The 20526-nt window shown below is 46.0% G+C and overlaps 1 protein-coding gene across 1 annotated transcript; it reads right to left on the bottom strand.

The window, feature by feature from the left end:
* Nucleotides 1-15677: 15677 nt before the first annotated feature.
* LOC146176751 (uncharacterized) lies at nt 15678-19815 on the bottom strand. Its single transcript, XM_084581377.1, has 3 exons — nt 19693-19815; nt 18565-18845; nt 15678-15954 (listed from the first exon to the last, which is right to left on the bottom strand). The coding sequence occupies exons 1-3, from the start codon at nt 19813-19815 to the stop codon at nt 15678-15680; spliced, it is 681 nt and encodes a 226-aa protein (XP_084437503.1).
* Nucleotides 19816-20526: the final 711 nt, after the last annotated feature.

Consider the following 20526-nt stretch of genomic DNA (forward strand, 5'->3'; position numbering starts at 1 on the left):
CCATTGACACTGACAAAGCAGAAGCGATCAAGGAGATAGTTGCGTAGGAGGGCTACGAGAGAGACTTCAACGCCAGAGAGTAGAAGTTTTTCAAGAAGTAGTGAGTGAGTAACAACGTCGAAAGCTTTGCTCATATCACAGTACACAGTGTCAACCTGACCCCTCTGAAGGACTGCTGCAGAGGCATACGTCATAAACGTGACTAGGTTGGTGGAAGTAGAGCGACCCGACATGAAGCCATGTTGATTCGGTACTATGATATGTTTGAGATGGAAGGAAAGTACGCTGTGCAAAGCTAATTCGAAAAGCTTAGAGGTTGCACATAGAAGAGAAATCGGACGATAATTGGAAACATCAGTTTTGTTTCCAGACTTGAAGACAGGAAACACGCGTGCCATTTTCCACACGCGAGGAAAGGCAGCATTTTTTAAACAGTTATTAAATATGGCAGTCAGTACTGGTACGAAGATATAACTGAAGGCTTTTATTATGGCAGCTGGAATGCCATCAGGTCCAGGAGACAAAGATGGTCTCAGACGCTTAAGACTCTCAGTTATCAACTCCTCGTCAAAGAGAATGGAATTAGATAGTGCACCAGATGGGAGGCAAACGGAATCACAATGTGGATGTTTGTAAACGGAGGAAAAATGTTGTGCAAAACTGTCGGCAACATCCCGAATTTCCGAACCCTGAGAGTCAACTAAGCTGATACTTAAATCTGATTTAATGGAACGCTTGCGAACGTAACGCCAGAACTGACTAGGACGATTTGAGGCATACCTCTCTAAAGACTCAAGATAGGAGTCGTAGTCCCGCTTGTATAAGCGTTTGCAAAGAGAACGCACACGGCGAAACTCATCTGCCCAATTGTGAAACCCAGGGCGTTTCGCTTTACGATGGGCCCGTTCCTTGAGCTTTAACGCCGTTATTAGTTCCCTTGAAAACCAGGAAGGGAACTTCCTACGCGTAGGAGTATGCAAAGGTATGTACCGACGCATACCATCAAGAACTATTTCTGTAAAGCGACTGACTTGTCCATCTGAATCATTAATGTCATTTAAAAGGGACCAGTCGACGGAAGAGAAGAAATTGAAAAGAGCGACATAATCACCACGTGCATACGCGAAACGGGGCGAATTCCTCACCCGATCTGAGTTAGTAGAAGGTGAGGCAGAGACAGCAGTAGTAACTAGAAGCGGAGGGTGAAATTTGTCACAGCGAGTCAGCGGTATGTCCGAACTCGAGACTCGAACACTTTCAAAATTCGATAGACAGATGTCAAGAATATTACCGCAACAGTTTTCAATGAAATTGTGTTGCTGCAAAGAGTTAAAGGCTATGAAATCAAGTAGAGCGTTACACTTACTTAATATGTAATGATTGTTGTGAGAAGAAATAAGTGAGTTCCAGTTGATACCAGGAGTATTAAAATCACCTAAAATAAGAAGTTTGTGTTTGCTATGACGGGTTATAACATGTTCGATTGAGAGCAGAACATCATCATAGGCTGAAGGAGGTAGATTCGGAGGAATGTAGAAAGCTGCAAGTAAAAGTTTTTCATGTCGATTTAAAGTGAGCTCGAGCCACACACATTCTTCAACAGTTTCCAGATCGGAACGTCGAACACACTTCACAAAACTGTCAATAGCAATGAGCACTCCACCTCCTCTTGATTTGGGACCTGTTTCAGGGCGGTCGCTACGAAAAACAGAGTAATTATTTGGAAAGAAATCAATGGAAGGAATATCACTTGACAGCCAGGTTTCGGTAACCACAACAGCGGTATAACAAGAGGACAAGACGCTAGAAAAAAATTCTGATCCCTTAGTCCGAAGACCTCGGGCGTTTTGATAATAGATATCCAAATTAGGGGCCACTGCAATTTTGCGTCACTTCAGAGGGATGAAGCATATCGTCGTAAAGCTTCCCACGAAAGTCCTTGTATATGCAACCCATCGGCCACATCGAAGGCTCAACAAGCTTACTGTAGGATTCTTCATCAACTTCAATATGGAAGGACGAGTAGGAGTCGTACCTTGTTTTCAGCTGCCGGCAGGAAATGGGAGTAATATTCACTGATTTTAGATGGTTGGTAAGGTCTACCGATGTAGTATCGGGACTGAGTTTAGAGACGAAAATAGTCTTCGGACGCTTCTTTTGGTAAATGGCAACGTTCAGGACAGATGAGCTCGATGCGCCAGTAATGGCTCGACTTCGGTGCTTCTTCATCTCACTGGGTAAGTCAACCGCACGGCGAGGAGCAGAGGCAGAAGATGAACAGGGAATATCTCCAGGAGTCATCCCTCGATGAAGAGCGGCGGAGTAGTCCACAGATGGCTGCTCCTCACGGGTAGGATTGCCCACGGAGACAACGAGAGGACGCTCGACGAGAGGACGCTCACACTGCGAAGCAGCGCACCGCACAAGCTTCTGGCGTAGGCCGCGAACATCGGCACGTAAAGAGGCGATAACCTCGGCTTGTTGTACGAAAGCCCGCGAGTTCTCTACACGAAGGCGCTCGTTCTCTTCCCGTAGCTGGGCAACCTCATCGCTCAGAAAAGAGATTCCCTCAAGCGCGTCGAGGAGGAGAGCCCGTAGCGAGGCAAACTCACCGCCATGTTCGCCGGTCGCGGCTGAAGGGGGAAAACCGGTCGGGTGGCTGGGCAGGAGCGGGGCACCAGGGACTCTAGCACCACCGTCGCTAAGACTAACACCGTCAGACGACGACGACGCACACAAATTACACAAGAATGGCCGAGAGCCGGACTTCAGAAGTTGCAGCTCGTCATCCGCCCAGGTGACGCACTTCGTGTGAACACGTTTCGCACAGTCGGCACATCGTAAAAACTGCTGCTTGCCAAAAAACGGGCGGGAGCACAGCGCACATGCGTCCTTACTGGGCGCCATCTTGGAAAAAAAAAATAAAATAATAATAATAATAATAATAATATTAATAATAATAATAATAATAATAATAGTAGTAGTAGTAGTAGTAGTAGTAGTAGTAGTAGTAGTAGTAGTAGTAGTAGTAACAATAGTAGCAGTAGTATAGGCTTTCTCAAGCTAGTGCCGCGTCCAACATGACGCCCATTGAAAATGCGCCGCTAATCGCTAGGCTGCTCGGCTCCTGGGGGCGGTAGATGCTAGTCGGAACAGCCCGCTTTCTTCGTCTCTTCTGTCGTTTTGTCCCTTGCGGAGCCACCGTACCGAGCAAACCCAAATACGCATCCCGGCCTCCTGCTTCCATTTGCTGTCGTCAAGTTCGAAGATGGCCTTAGTGCAATATGTACGTCTGAAATCCATTTTCGTTCCCGTCCGTCCTGCTACGCGGCGAGTGTCTCGGTCGTATTGAAGAACTTGATCCCGCGCTTGTAAATACTCTTCCTGCAACGCCTACTTCATTAGACGTTAATGTGCTCAGCTCTTGCGATATAGCGACCATTTTCTGCGTACTTGAGAGCGGCAGCACGCGACGCATGTCAGTGGTTATAACGATGAAGATTACCACACTACAATATATATATATATATATATATATATATATATATATATATATATATATATATAGAGAGAGAGAGAGAGAGAGAGAGTCATGTGTCTTTTCATGCTATGTTTATTACACGATGCTTGCCGCTCAAACCGTGCGTAAAGAACGCGTGATACACTTATTGTGCGTATTCTTATTAGTGAGACCACCAGCTCAACAATATCTATAGCATAACAAATGTTTGTTCCATCAATGTGTCAGTCTGTTCTCGACAGAGCCAGCCGTGGTGGTCGCGCCGCCTTCATAAAATTTGTAATGTCATCTGCATACTTCACTCTGCGACTATTCCGGAAAATTTATCTGTCCTCAATAATATTAGAAATACAAAAACAACAGCAATAGTTTGTGGCACTCTAAAATATTGCCTAAACAAAAAGTAACAAAATGAAGAAGAATGCTTGTGATCCCTTCAGCAACAATTACAACATAGTGTTAAGTCAAGCTAAATGTAAATAAATTATAAAGTGGTGTATAGGAAAGGAAAGCCGCATCATCTATCCGACTCTCATTCCTCGATACCGGAACTGGGCCATGCGTGAAGGGAGGATGATGGTAGCGAAAGTGGAAAGATAGAAAGAAGTGTTGTAGTGGACAGCTGGGGAGGAGGAGGAAAAACTTTATTTAGCCCTATATTATTTGGCGGTTTGTGGAGGACAGCTGGGGTATAATTTAGACCCCCTGGGGATCTAATGTTCACTGACAACGCAAAGCAAATTGACGCATACGCAGGAGCCGGGGTTCCAACCCGATCACCGGCGGCTGCATTTTGATGCAGGGGAGACGGATAGGCGTCCGTGTGCTAGGTGGCTTTGGTGCTGTGCGATAAGATCACTAAGTGATCGAAAATACTCCGAAGCCCTCCACTACGACTCCCCTTTCTTTCTTTCTTTCTTTCTTTCTTTCTTTCTTTCTTTCTTTCTTTCTTTCTTTCTTTCTTTCTTTCTTTCTTTCTTTCTTTCTTTCTTTCTTTCTTTCTTTCTTTCTTTCTTTCTTTCTTTCTTTCTTTCTTTCTTTCTTTCTTTCTTTCTTTCTTTCTTTCTTTCTTTCTTTCTTTCTTTTCTTTCTTTCTTTCTTTCTTTCTTTCTTTCTTTCTTTCTTTCTTCCTTTCTTTCTTTCTTTCTTTCTTTCTTTCTTTCTTTCTTTCTTTCTTTCTTTCTTTCTTTCTTTCTTTCTTTCCCACTTTCCTCCCATCCCTTACAGCGCTGTTCAGGTTTCCACAGAAACAAGTCTGACATATACTGCATCTTTCCCTTCATGTGAATCAATTTTTATTGTTACTATTGTGGTGCAGTGGTTAAGATGCCCGACTTCTGTACCGGAGTTCCCGGGTTCGACCCGAATCATCGGGTTCCTTGCGTCGCACGACCTGGACATCCAACTTCTTTGTGTGTTATTCCTGTGCATTGTTGCGCTTACGTAGGAACTGGGACACGATCGGAGACGACACAGAACACCGTGTGAACCGGGGAGCCAGTGCCTCATCCCTATGTGGTCTTGACACATGCGTGTAATGTGAGGGCCGTGCGGTGGCCCTGGGCTCTCGAAATACCAGAATTCCTTCACTAATAGCTTTTCCGGGACCTCCTATATGGAGGCAAAATGAAGAAGCGTCCGTATGTTGTGCAATGTCAGAGCACGGTAAAGTCCCCAGGTGGTCGAAATTGCTCCGTAGTCCTCCACTACGGCTCCTCTTTCCCTCTTTACACTTTCATGACCACCTTCATACCTTCCCTTGCGCCCCGCCGGGGTGGTGCTGTGGTAGGAAGCCCGACTACTGTGCCGGAGTACCCGGGTTGGAACCCGACCTCGGCGGCTGCGTTTCGATGGAGGCGAAACTAAGAGGCGTCTGTGTGCTGTGCGATGTCACTGCACGTTAAACATCCCCAGGAGGTAGAAATTACTGCGTAGCCCTCCACTACGGCTCCTCTCTCTTTCCACTTTCACTCCCACCTTCCTTCATTCCTTCCCTTACGGCGCGGTTGAGGTGTCCACAGAAAACCAAGTAAGACAGTAACCGCGCCTTTTCCCTTCCTATAAATCAATCCTACCTTCCCTTGCGGCGTGGTGAGTTGTCCACAGAGCAAGTGTGACAGATAGTACGCCTTTCTCTTTTTGTGACTCAATTATTATTATTATGTATTATTATTAGGACAGGCATTTCAGAATAGGGACTACTTGCGCCTTGAATGGTCTACACGAACCATGAGACTGAAATAATTAGAATAATCAGATTGGGTGGAGCACATCTGGTTAATGCTCTCTGCTCATAAACGACAATTTACATATGTGAACATTAAACGACTGTATCATACCCGTACTCAGCTATGGGATCGTAACACGGAAGCTTAGCAGAAACGAAGGTTTAACTTAAGTTAGCTCAGGCAGCTGTTAAAACGAACATGATAGGTGGAATGTAAAGACAAAGTGTACAGGGTCGGTCAGGGAGCCAACGAGAACAAATTACATCCTATTTGAAGTAGAGAAGAAAAAATGTTGATTGTGAAAGCGCAAAGAAAGACAATGCAGAATAAGATACAGGAGCGCTCGTGGATATAATATTGCTGAATCCTTATCTTTTTTGCACTTTCACGATCAATACAATAAACTATATCGCCAAAATGCTGCCTTTATTGAAGAAGGAATGGGCATAGCGCATGTGATTCAAAGACAAAGTTCATTACTGAGTATTGGGGATGAATAGTATGAGTATTATTATGATTAACACTGCGCATTCTTATCTGATCCTTTGCATCGCCTACGATGGTTGTAAGTTTGTATTGTATTTGACTATATTTTGTTATTTTAAATTTTGGGTGCTTCTTTGTGTTTTATTTTGCAAGATTTCTGCATTATTTTGATTCTCTGCATGACTCATTTTGCCTAAGTTCTATTTCATGTATTAATTGTTCACTTTGTATTCTCTTTGTATGTTTATAACATGTGTGTGCGTTTTCATTAATTGCCATTCGTGCTGGAGTACGAAAATCATATGGTTGCTACTGCACACATTAAAACAGAAATTTATATTAATAAGATAACAGATGGCTGCCAAGGAAACTAACTGCCTGGATGTTTACTGAAGAGAACAGTGTTTGGGTTGCAGAAGTTAGGTGGGCGGATAATGTTAGGAACGTTTCGTGGATTGTTGGGAATGCAGCTGGCACTGGACTTGCGTGATTGGAGGAATATAGGAGAGGTCTTTGCACCAAGTCGGTGAAGCTAGGTTGATGATAATTTTGACGGTAAACAGTCGCACTCCATTGAGATGTCAGAAAACGAGATATACCTAGGCAAAAAGAAAAAAAAATATATGCACGTACTTCAAAGAGACGCCGTATGCCCCAACTGCCATTTTAACGCGGTAGCGTTAAGGAGCTCGTGTCGCAGAAAAGCCGGTGTCGTCGGCGGCGTTGGCCGTGAGCGATAAAACCCGGCATTCACTTCATAAATAAAAAGCAACTTCCAAGATCGGCTGGGTGGGAATCGAACCAGGGTCTCTGGAGTGTGAGACTGAGACGCTACCACTCAGCCACGAGTTTTTTTTTATTGTCCACTCAGCCACGAGTTCGATGCTTGAAAGCGGTACAAAAGCTCTTCTAGTGAATGCGGTGTTGCCTTAGAAACGTGCCGTAGAACGTTATACTGCGGTGTATATCGGTAATTATGGGCATGTTACCTACAGAAGTCGCAGTTACACGAGTAGCGAAGTACGTTTCCGCTACATTTCTTCTGCGCTCTGCGCACATGCAGAGCCATCTTGTTGCAAACACAGAAGAACCCCTCCTCGCAATGCGCGGCGCTGCCCCGACACGTGGCGCGCCACTCGCCGCTGACGTTTCACCGTGCACCCTCACGGGTTGTTGAATCAAGCGTCTTTCCTTTCTTTAGATCACTATCTTCGCTCACCCGCTTGTCCCCTTCGGGCCGCGCGGGTACCGGTGCGAGGATGCCCCAATACCCTTGCGTTTAATAAGTTTTCTCGCTCTCTCCCGAGGTGCAATAACGCTATCGCGTTCCACTTTTGAAGGCGAAGCTTAAGCGTCCTCCAAATTTTTTTTTTTGCGGCTACCGCAACACCTGCTGCATTTCTGCTGCAGATTCAGTGCTGTCCAATTCTATACTAAGATGTCCCCTTAGGCTGAAACAGAGTACATCTTTTCGCACTTTAGAGGATATTATAACTTGCAGCCGCACCATCAGTTACGCAAGCTTGGCTATGTCCAACAAGAGTGGATTATGCAGGAGCGGCGGAGTGATCGCACCGACAAGAGCAGGGCGGGAAAATGGAGACGTCACTTCAAGAGCGGTATTACTGAAATAGATAAAACCTAACCAAGTCTCCTGGAAAGCTCTTGCCTACATTCATAAAATGCAGTCATTGCGTATCTCAAACAGGTTGCCAATTATAATGTGGCAATAAATACACAACTAACTCTGTTATTGTATCGCTTCATTCAGTAAATAATGAAGTCGTTCGATTGATGAAAGGAAAAAATCAAACTGGGATACAAATGTCCCCAATACTTACAGGCCATCGTAAGCTGAAAGTTGAAGATAATCTTACGTTAGTTTCATAAGAACGATAGGAATAGTCGGTCTTCTGAGCCGAGCGTTTATTTCACCACAGGAATGCAAGAATAAGAACACTGTAGTGAATACGAAGCGGCAGCTAAAATACACATCCCCGTCAAATGCAGTTTTGATTTCGCAAGGAAAGGCCCGCGGTTTGCTTTTGCGATTCGGCGTTTGCCTGGCGGGAAAACGCCTACTTTGTATTGTGATAAGAAAAATAAAAATAAAGACTGCTTTCTTGACCGTGTCGGCGAGTTTACGTTTCGGCGTGCATAAGCTGTAAGCAGACAAAATATAATCCCGTGTATTATCCTTTCTGGATAACATTCGCGTTCTTAGAAAATACAAACGCGGTGGGGCGCTCAGGCCAAACTGTTGATGCATGCATTTTGATGATTGCAAAATGTAGTTAGCTAGAATAGCAGCTTGGGCATGTTGGTTATGCATCTTGAGGATAACAGCGCGGGACACAGGACGGGAGCACAAGATTAGAGGACGACACAACGAGCGCTGCGCTCGTTGTGTCGTCCTCTAATCTTGTGCTCCCGTCCTGTGTCCCGCGCTGTTATCCTCAAGATGCAAAATGTAGTTGACAGCCCTGGTCCATCCGACACCAGCACTAGCTAAATAAATGAACCCGGTTAGACTGAACGATTTCTTGGTAATTCTCTGCAGCATTTCCTATAGCTCACTTCGAGTCTTGGAATGTTAAACCAGACATAAATTACAATAACATACTATGTCATAACTTGCCCCACAACATCATGGCACACCATACACCATATCGTTATACACACTGATTGATTGATTTATAGGAAGGGAAAGGCGCGGTTACTCTCTCACTTGTTTTCTGTGAACTTTTACTGATTTACTGATTTATTTATAGGAAGGGAAAGGCGCGGTAACTGTCTCACTTGATTTCTGTGGACACCGCAACCGCGCCGTAAGGGAAGGGAGGAAGATGGGAGTGAAAGTGGAAAGAGAGAAAGAGGGGGCCGTAGTGGAGGGCTACGAAGTAATTTCGACCACCTGGGGATCTTTACTTGTTTTCTCTGAACACCTCAACCGCGCCGTAAGGGAAGAGAGGAAGGTGGGAGTGAAGTGGAAAGAGAGAAAGAGGAGCCGTAGTGGAGGGCTAAGGAGTAATTTCGACCACCTGGGGATCTTTAACGTGTGCTGTTTTCTGTGAACTGAGGATTGATTGATTGATTGATTTATAGGAAGGGAAAGGCGCGGTAACTGTCTGACTTGTTTTCTGTGGACACCTCAACCGCGCCGTAAGGGAAGAGAGGAAGGTGGTAGTGAAAGTGGAGAAAGAGAAAGAGGAGCCGTAGTGGAGGGCTACGGAGTAATTTCGACCACCTGGGGATCTTTAACGTACGCTGACATCGCACAGCACACGGACGCCTCCTGGTTTCGTCTGTGAACTGATTCTCAACCGCGCCTTAAGGGAAGAGAGGAAAGTGGGAGTGAAAGTGGAAAGAGAGAAAGAGGAGCCGTAGTGGAGGGCTACGGAGTAATTTCGACCACCTGGGGATCCTTGACGTGCGCTGACATCGGGGGCTGGGGCTGGGCCTAGCGTGCCACCGAATTTTTATCTGTTCTAGGCCGTCATTGCACCCGCCACTGCTTCGGTGGTGGACGACGGCTGTTTTTTCGGCGCGCGTATTTCTTTCCCTAGACCCTCCCTGTAACTCGGAAGAAGCAGAGGAAGTGGCTATAGCCTTAGCAATCGCCCAAACAGATGCGGCTTACATACTTAGCGACTCCAAAACAGCCACACTTAACTTTGCCCGCGGACGCGTCCATCCTCCCGCGTGGCAAATATTGAGAATGTGCATCCTGAATTCTGACAGGCGTATTGAGCTTATATGGGTGCCGGCTCACTCTGGCAATCCCGGAAATGAGGCCGCCGATAACATAGCCCGAGGACTTATTAGCCGGGCAAATAGCGACCCATGCCGGGACTTCTCGAGGGAGCGGGCACATACATTTTCTGAGGTCACACAGCAAGCACGCCTTGCCCGTCGACTCTACCCCCCTCCCCACTCCCAGCTGTCGCACTCCCAACAAATCCTCTGGAGGCGTCTTCAAACCCGAACGCTTCTAACCCCTCAACGCCTATCCTACTACCGACCCGTTTCCCCTGAGTGCACTCTCTGTGGAGAGTTGCACGCCACCTTGGACCACATTCTTTTCAGCAGCCCTACCGATCCTCCCCCGCAGGGACAGCCCGCCATCGGATCATGGGAGGAATGGGAGGCCCTTCTTACGTCGCAGGACCTGGACATACAACGTCGCTGTGTGGACCGGGGTGCCAGTGCCATGGCCCTACGTGACCTGGACACATGCACGTAATGTGAGGGCCGTGCGGTGGCCCTGGGCCCTTGAAGGGTCCAAACTCGCTCGTTTAATAAAGTTTTTTTTTCCTCCTCCTCCTTCCTTTTCTTCTCTTTTTTCTCTTCTGTATGCACGAGGGAGCGGAGGTGGCTCAGATACAGAGCCAGGAGCAGGCCCGTGCATTTTCTTTTCCTTCTTCCTACAGCCACAACAACAACAACAACAACGCTGACATCGCACAGTACACGGACGCCACTGCGTTTCGCCTTCATCGAAATGCAGCCGCCGAGGTCGGGTTTGAACCCGGGTACTCCGGCACAGTAGTCGGGCGTCTTACTACTGCACACACCATATCGCTGTACACACTAGGCCGTACAAGTTTACAGAAAAAAAAGCGATGATGTGCACAGTGCTCTCATGACAGCTGGCTGAACCAGTGTGCCACTCTCACTACTAAATGGGGATAGCGGCAAAAAATGCCATCAGCAAAAGAATGCCTCTGCTATAGGTTGTTTTAAGACTGCACTTTGATCGGAACTGAAAACAGAACACTTATTAAGAGATACATGAAATCTCGCAAATTTTGCGCTGGCTCATGAACAGATAATCCCACACACAGAGATTCTCCGTGCGCATAAGTGGCACAGGAAGTCCAGGCGCTAACATGAGCAACAAAGTCCATGTGGTATTGATACGTTTAAGACTTGAAAAGCTTTGTTTGAAAGCTAAAAGCCGGTACAGAGCAACCTACTTTTGTCCATCCGGGGCGTGTTGTCCTTGGTATCTCCAGAATCCATCGTGGCACTGTGTTTGGAAACTAAGAACGTCGTTTTTGTCTTCTTCAGTGAGGCGGCACGGGCACGGGTACCTATTCCTAACCGAGCAGCTTAGGGAGACAAGAAATTCAATTTGGGCAAAAATACACTTGCACGAATCACTCTAGCAACTGACCCAACCAGCCCTTCGGCAAGGGCCGCTGAACCACTGGCGGCGGCCCTTCAAGACCAGCTTATTTTGATAACTATGGTATACATATAGTATAGTAAAATACTCACAGCTTTACTTCAAACTAAGTAAATTTTTAACTGAATTAAAGCTCATAACCCATCAAACGCAATTCTTGAATTTATTTGTGGCGGTGGTGGTTGGTTGGTTGGTTCAAAGGAAGGGAAAGGCGCAGTATCTGTCACACTTGCTCTGTGGACACCTGAACCGCGCCGTAAGGGAAGGGAGGAAGGTGGGAGTGAAAGTGGAAAGTATGAAAGGGAAATTGGAGCTTACAGATATACTAGTAGGTTTTTGCTGAAATAGGATCGCGGATAGTTTAGGCACATTTCTCGATATGTGGTTCTCGTAGTTCCTAACATGACCCGGAGCAAAGATCAGGTGGCGACGAATAGGTGGTCAATCGGTTTGACCTGTTGTTATGATCACCCTCATAAACAGAGAAGAAATACTTTATATGAGGCTTTAATATATGAAGTTCTGAGTCAATCAGTGTTGTTGTCGTCGTTGTTGTTGTTGTTGTTGTCCAAATAAATTATGGCACATACCCACAGAGGGGGATCGGCCAAGAATTGGGTAGCACGGGCACTCAAATCAGTGACGGAATCAGTGATTTATGTCACAGTGATTACAGCTCTTCTTTTTTAACCTCACCACAGTGTTTCCTCCACTTAAGCAAAGACAAGCTACGAGATGTGCCTATCGTCTGCTAAGAGGTGCTCTGTCGCGAATGATGTGTGCTTCTGTGTGGGGAGGAAGCGAGGATGAGGTGCGTTGGTATTAGTGAGGGAAAAAACTTTTATTAAACTAAATTTGCAGGAGCTAGATGGCCGGTACCTCTAGCCCAGTGCTTCACTGGCGGTATCAAAGGAGTTTCCTGAAAAAGGAAAGTTGTCCGGGCTGCCAGCTGGATGTCCGTCAGTCCTTTCTGAAAAAAACATTGGTTGTGGTTTAGCTCTGGTTAACCCTAGTTGAATCGCGAAAGCAACGGCGGAATCTTCTTTTGCCTGCTACATTATTCCCCTCTCACGCCCTATTAGTGAAAGGTGCTACATTATTCGGAAGACTTAAGTTCATCCTTTAAGAGTATGATGTGAGAGCGTAAGCTACCAGCCCACATGTAAATGAGAAGGGTACAATGCTGCTGAACCGAATGTGGAGCGAAAGCATTAGCTACGGGTGACTGAGCGTTCTTCGTCATCTTTGTCTTCTTCGTCTCAGTTTTCTTCGTCTTCTTCTTCTTCGTCTTTTTCGTCTTTGTCTTCTTCGTCTTCTTAGTCTCTATCTTCTTCTTCTTAGTTTTCTTTGTTTTCGTCTTCTTCTTCGTCTTCGACTTCTTCGTGGCTGTTCAAGGTCAAACGACCCTTCCCTTGACTACGCGAAGGGCTGAAACCTGGCTTAGTATTCCTATCGCAATAAAAAGGCAGTTTGGGCTGCTTCTGCAGAGGGGGGGATGTTGCCTAAGTAGTGACCTGTGCCCGGTGATGTGTGCCGCCTGCTGCCCAAGCGCACCACGCTGCAAAAGTCGTCGTTGCGGTGAAAGAGCTTCGTGCCAGTCATTTTATTGCCTCTTCAAAAAGCAGGTAGCATTTTGTCTAAACATTTATCTATCTTCCTCATTTTCAGGGTAGACGCGATCGCGAGTTTGACATAGGCTTCTTCGCAGATGTTTAGCGTTGCAGAGCACTGAATTCATAAAATGAGTAATAATTGGATGCGCATTTCGTGAAATTTCGTGGACCGTAACAGCTCCAGCAGCCATGGCCGATGTTTAGACAGTTTAAACATCGCGGATGGGTTAGGATATGAATAAAAATGCTTGAATTCAAACATTATTACTGTGTTTGGTAATCTTCGAATATTAGGAACATTTCGTATATCAGTTTATCGAATACGAATACGAATGGAGTAACAAATGTATTCGAATCGCATTCGAAGCTCTGAATATTCGCGCACAAGGTTCAACGCTCTCTCAGATATTATGCCACGAACTAGAGTAAGATTGGAATGGAGCACATTTGACAAGTGCTCGTAAATCACGATTAGCAGCTTAGCGGTATCGTTCAAGAGGAGAGCATGTATAAGTTTCATCTTATCAGTACTCACTCATGATGCTCAAAAGCGAAGACTAAAGAATATGGTTTCAAGTAAATTGAAGACAACGCAGAGAGCTATGGAACACAAAGTGTTAGGTGTAACGTCGAAAGATGTGAAGCGTGCAGACTAGGTCAGAGAAAGAGAGAGTTAATGACATTCCAGTGAAAATCAAGGAGAAGTGGGCATGGGAGGAACATGTAATGAGTAGAGAAAATAGCCGGTGGTGGCAAGGGTAAAAAAAATTGGATACCAAAGGAAGGAAAGGGTAGCAATGGTCGGCACAAAATTAGATGGGCGGATGAGGTTAAGGAGTCTGGAGAAGCCAAGTGAATGCAGTTAGCACAGAAGGAGGTTAATAGGAGGAGTACGGGAGAGTTCTTCGCACTACATTGGGCCTAGTCCAGCTGATGATGAAGACGGTGTGCAATGATGGGTGAACGGTCTCTCTGAGAGGATGAGGAGTAAGAGGAAGAAAGGCAGGGAGGTTGACCGAATGAACGAACTGTTTTGCTACCCTGCACTGGAGGAAGATTAGAAATAAAGGTAAAGGACCAAAGGGAGTTAAGGAATACGAAGTCAGTATACCCTGCGCCAAAATCACCGCCTATCGTTCAGGCCCGTGGCTCTCCAGGAGCGGAGCAGTGCCCGCGAGCCCTTCACAGCTAAAATTGACGTACCCAGTGGCCCAGACTTTTCATTTCTCTCCAAACGATACGCGCTTTAAGTGCGTGTGTATTGGGCTTTGTCGCATAGATTCAATATTTTCGATTCCCATGTCATCCTTCTTTATGAAACGTGTTAATCGAGTAAGCAGCTAATTTATAATTTGACCATGCAAACTGGTCCCGTAACATTGTGCAAACCTTCGACATATTAATGCCCAGCCATGCGGCTTGACAATTTTCAGGCGCCAGTGGTACGCTCGTGATATTAGGACACTACCGAAAAATTTGTTTGGCGAAGGAGGTAATAAAGCGCTAGCGTTAAAAATAAATTGTTCGGCGTCAGTGCCAGCCACCCACTATGGAGCCCAACAAGGGTGCGGGACAGAAAAGCTTTGGCCACGCCAGCTGCACACCACCATTATAACCAAGTGTGGCGTAGATCAGGGCAGTTACACCACAAACGATTAACTCTCACCGCATCAGGAAAACAGAAAGAACAGCAAGTACATAGGAGGGGACAAGAACGACACGAGGAAGAAAAGCAAAAGATTCGGATCAATCCGGAGGTGAAGCCAAAAAATGTGGGTGCCAAACTGGTGGATTGCCTCTGCCGAGGGGCCTGAAATGTCCAAACGCTCGACATCGCCTCGACCACTAGAATTTCCTCTTCCCTTCCACAAGGCGATGATAGGTACGAATAGGCGCGATATGCTAGGTTCCGTGGTACTGCACACCTCAGCAACGTCTTATTTAAGTTTCTGCAGGGCCGTTGTGAAGAAGTCGGAAGGGTCTGATCACCGACACCGCCATATTATCAACCTTCATTTTCAACAGCCACAAGCATGCAACTTTATCACTGCAATTATAACGAATGGCCCTATATATCTAGCGAACTGCTTCATCTATCGCTCTTTGTTCATGCTTGCTATCGAGAAACATATACTTTTATCACTTTCTTTGTAGCGCGGGATGCGTCGAGATTAGTCTAAAGTAACCGCGGGCGAGCGCAACTGTTTCCTTATTATTCCCACTTGTTCCAGTATCCCATGGCTGGTTTACCTAAATGCTTATACGCCTACTTTAAATTGGGCCCTTCCAAGTGCAACGGCATTCTTTGTTCGATGACCGTGGAGCATGCTTGCTGTTATCGCAGCTGCAGTACCGCTTATTTCTGCGGGCGCAAGTCAGTCCTATAAAGAGTTTATTTAGTGCAAACCCAATCTCCTCGTTTGTGGCTAACAGGTTTGTCACCACTACCTAAAAATATTTCAGAAAGATTGTTACCTATATTCATAATGGGGTGATATTGTGAACAAATAAAATTTCAAGTATTTCGTTTTTGTTTCATGACTCAGATTTATATGAACAAGTATGCTTGAACGGAGAAGTGACTCTTCATCCGACTGTTTACTGCCGGACGGGGCTCGTTCACACCCGAACTTGAGCGACGTTCAGTGCGGAGAGGAAGGCGAACTCCGCCACTCCAGCTCTGCAGAGTCCGGCATCAGCAGCGCAGTCGAGCCGGTGCTCCGTTCCTCCCTCGACGAAGTACCGTTACTAGGAGGAACCACTATCGGTAGCCTCGTGCGAGGCTTAGGGCGTGGCGGGGAGTCACCCATCTCCGGGTTCGGGGCAGGGCAATTGGGCTCCGTGATTCGGGGCGCCAGGCGGCGCAGACGGGGCTCCGGACAAGGGAGCGTACTTGGCTTGGGCTCGTCGACGCTGGGCCTGCGATTAGAGGTAATGTAGGCAATGCTAAAGTTACTGACATTGTATTGTGCTTCGGATTGTCTTTTGAAATCTAGTCCTTTGTGGAGCACAGCTTGTCTTTGATTAGTTCCACTGGATTTGTGTCGCAGTCGTCGTGTCTCGTTACACACAAAATAAAAAAAATAAATTCTGGTTTGATAACTGATCAAATTCGGAGAAAAAAGGGTGCCGTGATATCTACCCGCTTCGTTCTCTAACGCTGCCGGCGCTGGATTCAGCAGCACGCGCGGCGATATAGACTACAGGGGGGGGGGGGCGCAAATGAAATTAAGGAGTGTCTATGTGCTTAACCGCTTCGGCTCCATCTTAGGTTTTCAAGAAGTGATTTGGGAATGTTTATTCAAAAGAAATTGGTTGAGCCTTGCGCTGGCGCATATGATGGCTGTTTTATTAACGTTGTGTGCGGCTGCGTGAACGTGGGTTACCTCAGCGATGAAAAATCGGTCCCGCTGATTGCCTTCCCGTTTTTTCGAGGTTCTCAGTCAGGTAATATCAGATGAATGGTACATAAGCTTCGGAGGCGCTATAACCGTGAGAGGGGGGGGGGGAGGAATGCTTAATTTTGAAGCTTGAGATGGTTAGCGGGATGAACAAGTCTGGCTGGTGACACGAGGCATCTCCTGTGTATTGCAGCTTCCATAGCAAGAAAAAAATCTCATTGTTTGCACCAGTGTGTGTGCATACACAATGATGATTAGTCTGAGGGAACGGACAGTACATCTAGTGTTCACGTTCCGGCTAAGCAAACTTGGGTAGCCGCATTCTAGCCGAAGGCCTGGAACCAGTGATTATCTTCTGTTGGTAAGAACTGCATCCAATCACTGATTGGCTACTGCGGCGTTTTGTGCTGTTACGGACTGACGGGCATGGCGTCTTTACTGTGGTAATAATTTCTTGGCTGACTAGCTTTCATCTCTTCTCCTAGCTAAAGGCAAACGCTGCTGCGTGTTTCATTTTTGTTTATGGCCTAAATATTTTTACATCCTGACGTCTCTGGTATGGCCCCAATCACACACAAGGAGCTCTTAGTCTAAGATCTCTCGGTGGTAATGCTAAACTTTCTACAGCAGCAGCCAGTGCGATGTAAATAACCGCTACTATCAGTTCAAGTAAGCGTACCCTTAATATATCATGGGTTATTAGGTGTCAGCGTTTCTTAAAATTATGTTCGTATTGCTGTAGCCCTAACGCAGAGAAGAGTCTACGAGGTGTGACACACACAAAAAAAACTAGACTGGTTCAATAAATTATTGTACTTATCGAACCAGTTCTCCGTGACATTCTCACCTTCAAAGTAGTTACACACTTCTGCATTCGGTGCTGCCACTGCTGGTAACAGTTTCAGAACGAGGTTTTTGAAAGGCTCTTCAGGAGATCTCAAAAGTGAGGTAAAGTGGGTCCCTTTAAGTTAATTCCCTTTGAGAAATCAAAAAACGTCGCATGGAGCCAAATCAGGTGATTGAGGAGGATACTCTATCACAGTAATGTTTTTGCTGGTCAAAAACTGCTTGACAGATATGGCCGTGTGAGTGGGTGCACTGCCCTTCGTGCAACAGGCATCCGTTACTCCCCAACTGTGACCTTTGTTTACCTCATTTTTTTTTTTCACGAACTCTTTAGTACTTCAATGTAGTGGTGTTGATTAACAGTCTGACCACTGAAAACCCGTTCAATCATTACAATTCCAATCTTTTGGCATCTGCCTCAAAATGTCTGTCGCTTGATCCAGGGAATCGAACTTACATGCTTTGTGAGTAAAGCAGTACAAACTCTAGGAATGTTCTCTTTGGAGCAAAGAACACTGCCGATGGCTTCGCCATTTTAATTGTGTATTCCAGGGTGGAATGTTTCAGCATTTGCGAACTTTATATGAATATTAGGAATTCTATCTTAGTGGAGGTGGAGTAGTCTAGGCATGTGCTGAACTACAGCATTTCAGTTGTAAATGCGCTTTGGCTCCGGTGCGAAATGGTGTATTCATTAGTGCTCATTCGCAGGCGCTGTTTGGTAGTATGACACGTGTCTTATTCGGTTCGCGCTAATACAAAACATTGCAGTGTGATTAACGACAGCAGGTCGATAGTATATGTCAGGAATTGTTTTATCGATTCTCATGGGAGCAAGCTGGGTATTGTATGAAAACAAGCGGTGATTTTACGCGTTTAGCACGGGTATATCCGCAGAAGGACGTTTAAAGCCCATTTATCAAAATTGTGTTTATTTAAACTTTGTTTTGCCATGTTTAACGAAGTTTTGCTTAGTGCAATTTCTACTTCTCCCACACCATTGTCGCTATCATTGCCATCAGCAGTAGCACGTAAGTGATCTCTTTGCTCGGCCCGGGTAAGAAACACGTTGGCGATGAGTTGCTTTCGAGGGGTTGCATGGAAGAGGTTTCAGCGCCACTTCTACGAAATCGAAGAAACCGTTATGCTAATGCATCTGCGTTAAAAACGAGTCTATAGAGTTGTCAGTGTGAGCCGTTGGAGAATCCAGTTTTGACAGGTCTGAGAAACGACTGTCAGTGCGGAGCTGGGAGACAGCACGTAGAACACATGCAGAACTTACGACCTGCTCTTGGCCACTCTGCGTGCCGCCAGCAGTGCGTCCGGGTGCTGCAGCCCCACGAGGTGGCGGAGCAGCAAGGGCTCGCGGCTCTCGCACGATGAGCCCAGTTCGGTGGTGTGTCCCGTGACGAACACTTCGGAGGCGGCGGTGGGGGGCCGCGCTGGGGGCTCCTGCTGGTCCCTGATCTGCTGGCAGATGTAGACCGTCTCGTCCAGGGTGGACGCCCCGCGAAAGACGGCTGACCGCTCGCGCAGGTAATGGGCGTTTCCCGCCAGAAGAACCTGCGCGTGGCACTGCTCGTGAAAGCACGTGCCGATGGGATTTGAGGTGTTCCGATCATCACAGGTGTTCCGAAAGGCTCTCTGCAAAACTTGTTCTGAATGTGGTTTTCGCATCCAGCTTATACTCGTAGAGTTTTTCGTACATATTATGCTGCTGTTCGAAGTAAGCTGTTGAACCGTGCCTATAAGAACAGAAATTCTTACAGCATTATTCATAGAGGGACTGTCTACTGATTCAGAGGTTGTTCCTCTAGACACTTGTACCTCAAAGGTTAGTATAGTGAAACCAACACCGTTGCGCTGATCTTTTTTGATGCTGTTTTGATTTCATTCATACTGCCTGAACGATGTCAAAGCGACATCCTGTGATGAAGATGGTGTGCCAAGAACTACAGAACGCTTGCAACGATGATAAGAGAAAAATCCTAAATAATATGGTAACTTTTATTCCTTTCACTGCGAGCAGCAATGAGTTCTTGCAATGTCAAGCTGTATGCAAAACACGCGTAGCTTTTTGAAAATATAGAAAAGGGTTTGGCTTGATGACAGTATATTAACTTGAGTTTACCTTTATATTTGTTGCTATTTGTGGAGAGAGACATTAACTCTCATCCTCACATCACAAAACTCATACGAGACCGCACTGTTGCAATATCCTTACCACATGATCTAAGGTCTGGCCTCATGTTTGCCTTATCATGTGATGGATGCGTCAAACTAGTACTGGATATATATTCCTGGTAACAAGTTCTTTAGTTTTTTTTCCAAATTCAAATGGAAGTTTGGTTTCTAGTATGCCAACTGTAACAAGGAAGACGAAAACATCCACCGCAAGCCACAGACGCACCTTTAGCATCTGGGTATCTCGGTCGCGGTCATCGTACAGTGAGGAACCGGGACCAGTAGGAGCCAGGCTGACGGTACTGCAGGCCTCTGTTTGGACTGCCGATGTCCGACGGCTCATCTGCATGCGATTTAAATGAAAAGGGCAGCAATTGAGGCTATAGCTCAATTTAAGGACTGGATGTTTAGTGTACTTGGGTGTAATCCACAGAACCACAACCTTACAAGATACAGGATAACGAAGTAGGTTGGTTGGTTTAGAGGGTTTGAATTCTCAACGACACTTCGGATATGAGCACCACTGTATTGGAGGTCTCCGAATCAGCTCGACCGCCTGACATTTTTTTACTGCTACTTACATCTGTATTGAAACTTCTGTATAATTTTTAAACTAAATTCGGCAAGCGATTTGCTGTACAAGCTGAACCGGCATGAAACCGTGCGGAACTGTGATTTCGAAATTCGTTGTATGGGTCGGAGGCTCTGCTTTCCTGGAACAAAACGCAGCCCCGTGCCGAAAAAAATATGGTGATATATCAAGTAATAATATATTTAAAAAAGGTGCTAACTGACATCAAAAGTTTACATAGTCTGCGCTTTCGAATTAGCGTATTGCCTCACCACATTAGGGTACTCTAACCATTCTTTCTTGTAGAATCGGAAACGTTTTACCTTATCTAGCTTAACATTGCTGTTTCACACTTTGCAGCTTTTCCTTGGGAATAAAAATCGTGGTTGTAGCTCACAGACGCTGGTAGCAACAAACTGAATCTTTTTCTTTGCTATCACGAGGGCCCACCAACGTTCCGCATCTTTAAATCAAATTTGTGTTTTGCAG

This window comes from Amblyomma maculatum, chromosome 10, assembly GCF_055883805.1.
Source record: "Amblyomma maculatum isolate TAMU_Amacu chromosome 10, ASM5588380v1, whole genome shotgun sequence".
NCBI lineage: Eukaryota > Metazoa > Arthropoda > Arachnida > Ixodida > Ixodidae > Amblyomma > Amblyomma maculatum.

Bases quoted from the DNA above. Each gene is read 5' to 3' on its own strand.
- LOC146176751 (XM_084581377.1), bottom strand. From the start codon at position 19,815: ATGCAGATGAGCCGTCGGACATCGGCAGTCCAAACAGAGGCCTGCAGT. The intron at 18,846-19,692 runs GTGCGTCTGTGG...TGCCACGCGCAG, and splicing joins GAGATACCCAGATGCTAAAG to GTTCTTCTGGCGGGAAACGC. The intron at 15,955-18,564 runs GTAAGTTCTGCA...CTCTAATCGCAG, and splicing joins AGAGTGGCCAAGAGCAGGTC to GCCCAGCGTCGACGAGCCCA.